We start from the raw sequence: 7,513 nt of genomic DNA, 5'->3' as shown, positions 1-7,513 counted from the left end.
GTATATACATATATGGCTCTGTACCTAGCAACGAAAGGGTGCCCTATACGTCTGGCCAAGTATAGAAAACTTGCATTATAAAAAGAGAAGGGCGCTGCGTACGTCTGAACCAAATTCCGTCTCATTATGCTATGCGAGTGTTCTACTTTGTATTTCTAGTATCTTTGTTAATGACCTTTTCTTCAGTTTATCTTATTGTTTTAAGTCCATTATCAGTGACTATCCATCAATGTACTGACGAAAACCCGTAATAGAAGAAAATATTCTTAATGTTTTTGTCACAAACAATATAGAAGTATACATTATTAAATGAAAAATCAATGTTCACCAGAGACCATCATTACCAATGGAATCTTGAATTCACAACAAAATATATTGTAGTACGTTTTGATGCACTTTCTAAGCATGATTGTTGTGTTTTAGCCTAGTGTTATAGACAATTGCTAAGTCTTTCCAGTCCATTATTATTTAATTTATGTTTGAAATCACCTAATGAGTTATCATCAAGTATTAGTTTTTGTTCCAAGTCCATTATCAGTGACCATCCATCACTGTACTGACGACGAAGCCCGTAAAAAGAGACAATTTTCCTATTGTCATCAACAGTAAGTTGTTTTCCAAATGCCATCACAGATTGCCTAAATGGTGTGAAGTGAGTAATCACGATATTGTCGAGGGATGGAAAATTCTGAATGTGCTTCCTCAAATGAAGTGAACCTGTCATCTTAATGGTCTCTTGTAGGATCCTTATATCACCATTCTTAATATCTGCCTTCTCAATCAGCGATTCGAAGAGCGGAATCGCATCAGGCGCCTTCTGTAAAGTACGAGGATTAATATGATCGCTGAGGGCTACTTTCCATTTGTTGAGGTCATCACCAATGTCATTTGAGACATGCATTAGCATCCCTCTAAAATCTAAATCCTCTAATCCAGAACCTGCAATGACAATTATAAGATAGTATTATGATAATTTTTTATAAGCTATATTGAAATTTGTGATAACAATTATTCTTTAATAATATATATTTCTTCTTTTTTATAGTGGTATAAAGAAAGACTATAACAAGCAACTTGAGGGCAAGAATCGTTCATTACCAAAGCAAAAACAACTAAACTAAAACAGAAATACTGTATTTTCAATAATTTTACAATTTTTAAAATGATTAAATTGCAAAACAAAGATATAAGTTACATACCTTCAGCATATGACTCTTCTGGGAGCTGTTCATCTGAATCTACAGTACCTTCGTAAAACAATAAATAAATTCATTAAAAAAACCCATGCCTATTATATTTTTCTTTGAGCTTAAATATTACTTATTTATAACTTATAAATTATTATTAAATATAACTTAAAATAAAGATATAAATTTCATACCTTCAGCATATGACTCTTCTGGCAGTTGTTCATCTGAATCTACAATACCTGTAAAACAATAAATAAATTCTACATTAATCATTAACAAACCTATGCTTATTCTATTTTTCTTTAAACTTTTAAACTAAGTTTAATTTAATAATTAAATTTTAGTTTGTATGGGATTGTATAAGTATTTAATTAATACTTAAAGCATGTCATCATTTAGTCTAGTATCTGCCTAATAAAAATTTCATCATAAAGTATTAACAACCCATACAATCAAGAACAATTTTGCCGATTGTACCTGCAAATAGTCGTTTATAACGTATGACACTCATTGTTTTGTCTTTGCATGGAAGCCATGCCTTCTCAAAATTCCCCAACCATCGTATGTGTTTCTTTGGTGAGTGCTTGCTGCATATGCTGCAAGGTATACATCGTTGGAATTGAAACCCCCTCCTGCCACCTTGTTGGGAGACCTTGAATGACTCCTCAAGAAACTCCAAAACCTACAGAAAATTTAAAAAGTGTTTATATAGAAACTGCATATTTGAAACATTATATTTTTTAACTAATTTTTTTATGAGACATAGATCATGCTGTCAATATAGTGGGTTGGACGAAGGTTTGGCAGGGTTAAACCAAACACTAAATAAAATTATCAAGAGACTTAACAATCACACAATTTATGATAGAGAAATTCCAACATACCGTTTTGCAGGCTTCTGGTAATGGTTCGAGGTCTTCCTGTGCTCCGTCGTCTCGCTCCCTTCTAAGAATAGTTGTCTGAAGGGAAATCATTTCATTTATTATATATAGTCTTATAACGTATAATAAAGTAAATAAACACAAAACAATAGGACAGTTCCTTGACAGTGAACTGGCTTAAACAATACATCTGACATTTTGAAAACATTTAAAAGATAAGAAACATCAGACACATATTGGAATTAGGTACAAAAAAAAAACAAAAAAACACTGATGCAACATTAAGAGAGTCGACTGTCATGGATCATTAAACACAATTATTGAGAGCTAGTTTGTCCCATTGAAGTGATCTGCTTAAAGTGTAATAAAGAAATGACAAATGGAAATAAACATAATAAAACTAGCAATATTAGAAATACATAAGAGTATTTACCAATATTAAATATGGAGTAATATACTGTAATAGAATTTTACAAAATTCATACAAAAAAACATGTATTACCCTCAGGAGTCGGTTTAGTCCAAAAGTAATTGCAGACATTATTACACGATGATGTTGATCGAAGTAAAGTTCTGCATGATCACGTGCCAGCTTTGGTTGTTCATTTCCTTCTTCGTCTTGAAACCTGTCGATAAACTCTGTAACCAGCTGTGGAAACAACTCGTCTGGAAGGTATCCACAGAAGTCATGGTAAATGCTAATAGCACGTTCACCATAATTGTCGACCCGCCCATGGTCATCGGACGATGGTTCAAGTGCCAGTCGAAGTGGGACAAAGAAAGAACGGTTTCCTGGTTTGGCTGCCTATCAAAAAATATATAACACATTTTAATGAAAGCGATATTATATTCATAATAAAGAGCAACCAATCATGAAATATTGCTGAACTTGTAATAAATTCTATCCGACTGCATTGTTGCTCTCTTCAGTTTCACCCACAGTATGTATTCATAACTAAACAAAATTTGGCTATTAGGCGCTATAAACCATGTTTAAATACTGGATAAAAAGCATCCAAAGAACTTGCATTGTTGAACTAGCCATTAACATCAAGTTTATTTATTTATATACCACCTGTCTCTTATACACATCTAGATGTGTATAAGAGACAACTTACTTTTCTCTCACAAAGAAGACAAAATCGTCTCATCAACTCGACAAAAAAGTCAAACTTCTTCAAATCAACACCACGATCTTCCAAAAGCTTCTTGAACAACGGCTCCTCTAATATACCCTCGTTAAGTTTTCTGTAGAGGTCTTTATACAGGGCTGACTGAAATAACACAGAAAGAACATTATGATTTTTTTTTTTACTATTTCAGACTGAACAATACATATGATTTTCATACCATTTTAAAGAAGGTGACTGATATTCGGAAATGTCTTAAATAAAGGAAAATAATGTGAGGCTTTATAAACTAGTCTCATTAATAATAATAATAATAAAGTATTTGTATAGCATCTCATATCCCTCTAGGCACTTTACATAAACCCTAAACTAGGGTAGAAACTATTCCCAGACGGTATTTCTGAGTACAAGGGTTTCGGGGCAAGGAATTACATGGTTTGGTTTAATTACATTTGCTTAACTACAGTATGCTTAATAAAAAACCATCCCTCGCCAGACACCAACACAGTATTTCTGAGTCGAGGTTTCAGGCAAGGAATTTAAAGGTTGGGCTCAACTACATTGACTTAAATATAATATGGTAAAAACTATACCCGCCGGACACCCACCCGGTATTTCGGAGTCAATGTTTCGGGGTCAAGATTACAAAATAGAGGTAAAAATCACTTAAATGATTATTTTAACAAACTATGGGGGCTAAAATTTTAACAGCATTTTGAATTTGAAAACCTACACTTAACAAGGATTAACCTAACCCTCACCGGACACCCTCCCGGTACTTCTAAGTCAAGGTTTCGCAGTTAAGGCTATGGAGTGGAGAGGTTTATTAGTCATGCAAAAAAAAAAAACCCATACTGTTACAGAATTTGAACATATGACTATGGAATTGGAAATCGATCATCGTAACCACCAATCTATATATTCAATACAAGGGATAAGTTTATTCTTACCTCCAAGTTGGGTTGTTTCACAGTGATGACTGTTGTGACCATTTCAACAAAATGCATTGGATTCAATACCACGTACTCTTGTAAAACCTTGTTGTCAGGCATGTATATGATTTCGCCAAGGTCATACAAGAAGTTCAATAGGACACTTTGTTGATTTTCCTCATTTATTCCAAACTTGGCAGCCAATTCTTTCACCTTAAGTAACAATTAATACTTGAATGAAGCTACGAGTTAATTAATGTTTTGTTGTTAATGAGAAATATTTGTTTCTACATTTGAATATGGTGTAAAAAGATGAATTATTCTTTAATTAACAAACTTAAAACTTTCAACACTGCTGCAATTTTAGCAGTACTTTGTCAATTTATGCAGTAACACTATTTCTAATTTATGCTAACTCTTGATGTACCATTTCTGAGAATTCCAAAATGCTGATGAAACTTTAGATTTTATTGAAAATATCACAGTAAGTGTGTACGAGTGTTTTTTTAAACATTCATCATTTACAACATTGACAAAAGCGAAGTGTTGATTTTTTAGCACTTTTTTTTGTGGGGGGGGGGGGTGGAGGAATTTCATATCACTCCACTTAACTACTAAATCATTTTCAGAAATATTGTAAGATAGACAAAAATATTTTAATATAGGCTAAATTTTATGATAATTACTGACCACAAATATTTAACAATAATTACTGTAAAACAAATACTGTAAAAAAAAATATTTAATACTGGAAAAATTTACCTTTTTTAAAGGACAGACTACTGTTGTATCCTTTAACTTATGAATTTCGCTACGGAAGCGCATCCATTTCAACGGAATGGGCTTGTCCAATGCTGTCATGAGATGATCAAGCACTTTCTTCAGCTTAGCAATATTGCCATCTACTTCTGAACGATTATTTTCGATGTCAAAGTATGTTGGGTACACATGCTTTTCGTATGGTTTACCCATCAGTGCCTTTTCTATTTTGTCGAACGCTTCCTTTACCTGGTCATATAATTTGGTAAGAAAAAAAGTACAGTAATAAATAATTTATCCATTTTCTTAACCGTGTATTTCAAAGGTATAGTCAGCCATCACGACCATAATGATAGTGCCTCTAGCTTTTTAAACACATTACGCTTTAGCTAAAACGCCGCCTTTTCTGAATTTTAGATGCCAGAACTAAAAGTTAAAAGCGCCATAGGCTTGTAAATAAGCGGCACTTTGTAACAATAAAAGCACCGTAACTATAGGGTTGGTCTTCTTGGCCATAATGAAAGTGTCGTTGACTTTTTTATTCATTCATTTCATTTATTTCGTCAAACAGAAAACAAAACATACAGAAATAACAATACCAAAAATCTGAGACAGGATAAACAAAAAGCAAACTAAATTGCTGTATAAAGTTTCTCCACTGATTTAAGGATACTGGAAGTAAAAACGATTAAAAACAGCAAGGCACAGCGCAGCGCAGCACGCAAGAGACAATATACTGTTATTCTCATGGAGTTTCTGGGATATTCCCAGAAACTCCATGAGAACAACAATAAATGATACCAGCAAACATCGACAGCAAAATAAGTATCAGCGACAGCAGTAGCGCAGAAAAAAGAAAGATTTAAAATTATTAAAAATCAAGAAAGTTATTAAAAATCAAGAAAGTCAAGATTGTCCGCCATCGGAACCCTTACACAACAAATTTTATTTTTTGAAGTGATCCTTTAAAGCACGAAGAAATTGAGAAAGGCCAATCGATAAACTGTTGCGAATATGTGAATATGTGCGTTAAAGCATTACGTTGTAGCAAAAAGGGCCCCTTTTCTGATTTTTAGTCAAGCAATGTCAAGAATAACAGGGAAAGTCATAATGAAACATAGCAATGTAACACGTTTTAAAAAAAAGATTACGGTACTTTCATTATGGCTTTCATAGCCAATCCTATAATTTATTGTTACAAAGCACCACTTACTTAAAAGATAACAGCGCTTTTATGATGGCCCTTTCAGCGTTATTCTTGATATTTGATAGGCTAAAATGATCAGAATTATGGCAATAATGACCAACCATACAAAGGTTCTTGGACATTGATAACAGACACCAAGTGGTATATAATTATGTTTTCAAAGAATAAGAATATAATACAGTCTACCGTATTAATTTCTATAAAATGTTTGCAAGATGTTATAGACATCATTCTGAAAACTCTGAGTATGTATACTATTGGTGTACAGTAATTATATTCTGCTCCAATTCTTTCAATAAGTATTAACCTTGCTTATCCTTTCCTGTTCAGTGGATCCAAGGGAGTCTCGGTGGGTACCCACGAGGACAATAGCCGGTAATGCAATCTGTAGCTTCAGGTCAACTTTTAACTCACGGCTGTGAATGTACGCTGACAAAATCCAATATAATATGAACTCAAGGTTTGTCAGGTGGTGAATGCGCATTTGCTTGAAAGGAAACAAATAACAAAAGATGATTTCATAGCATAATATTGGTTGAAAATTATTTTTTATAATAAATGTTTTATATAATAATAAATAACAATAACTATGATACTATCTATGATAATAATGGTATAAAAATAAAGGAAATTATAACAAAGATAAAGTAATATAATTATGATAAACAATAATATAATTATAATGAGAAAAATGATGTAAATGTGACAATAATAACACATTTTCAAAACTAATATTTGTTAATGTCTATATATATACTACAATTTTATACAGCAATATGTCCTATAATGTGCTATAACAAAACAGTACTATAAATAACAGATAAAGGTGTTGATATTGGAAAAGATACAAATGTCCTTTTAAAAAACATTTAGTCAATGAAATATATATTAATAATACTAAATTTACCCCTGATGAATCCATTACAATGGCCTTGTCATCCAGATTGACGTTAAGGTTAAACACGACGATGTAAACTGCCATTGATGTCATGAAGATCTATTAAAAAATACTGGTATATGTTATAGCATTGCAACCAAATGAAACTACGGTAAAATCACTGAGCATCTGTGCTATGTATCACCATCAAAATCGGTACTCTTATAATCTCAACAAATGAATGGTTTAAAGAAGACTTACCCGATGAATTCCATGGTAGATTACCTGGCCCCCATAATCCCAGATGTTAAATGTGTCCTCGTTGATCCTATGCCATTTTACCAATTCTTTTCTGTAATACATTCCTCTACCAACAAATTTGACCATCTTTTCACGAATTGACAATGGCAAAGATTTGGTATTTTGTGGTCCTTCATTCAGTTGTAAATCTGTCAATGAATTGCTTAAAAAGTAAGCCTGTTGTGATTTATATATATATGTATATATGTATATATGTAGACACTAAATTACAAGGAA

The 7,513-nt window shown here is 32.6% G+C and overlaps 1 protein-coding gene across 2 annotated transcripts; it reads right to left on the bottom strand.

Moving 5' to 3' along the window:
* Nucleotides 1–7: 7 nt before the first annotated feature.
* On the bottom strand, nt 8–7,423 carry LOC117111578. 2 transcript variants are annotated; one of them, XM_033254528.1, is made up of 12 exons: nt 7,238–7,423; nt 7,007–7,096; nt 6,407–6,586; nt 4,896–5,141; nt 4,152–4,346; nt 3,190–3,345; nt 2,574–2,876; nt 2,075–2,149; nt 1,668–1,872; nt 1,382–1,429; nt 1,200–1,247; nt 8–939 (listed from the first exon to the last, which is right to left on the bottom strand). In XM_033254528.1, the coding sequence occupies exons 1-12, from the start codon at nt 7,361–7,363 to the stop codon at nt 431–433; spliced, it is 2,181 nt and encodes a 726-aa protein (XP_033110419.1). In that variant the 5' UTR covers nt 7,364–7,423; the 3' UTR covers nt 8–430. The 2 variants fall into 2 exon arrangements, with proteins under 2 accessions (XP_033110419.1, XP_033110420.1); XM_033254529.1 differs by lacking the exon at nt 1,382–1,429.
* Between the last annotated feature and the right edge of the window lie 90 nt (nt 7,424–7,513).

Source organism: Anneissia japonica, unplaced genomic scaffold, assembly GCF_011630105.1.
Source record: "Anneissia japonica isolate Jap-2015-1 unplaced genomic scaffold, ASM1163010v1 scaffold125820_len85811_cov114, whole genome shotgun sequence".
Lineage (NCBI taxonomy): Eukaryota > Metazoa > Echinodermata > Crinoidea > Comatulida > Comatulidae > Anneissia > Anneissia japonica.
This window is presented reverse-complemented; position numbering and strand designations above follow the sequence as displayed.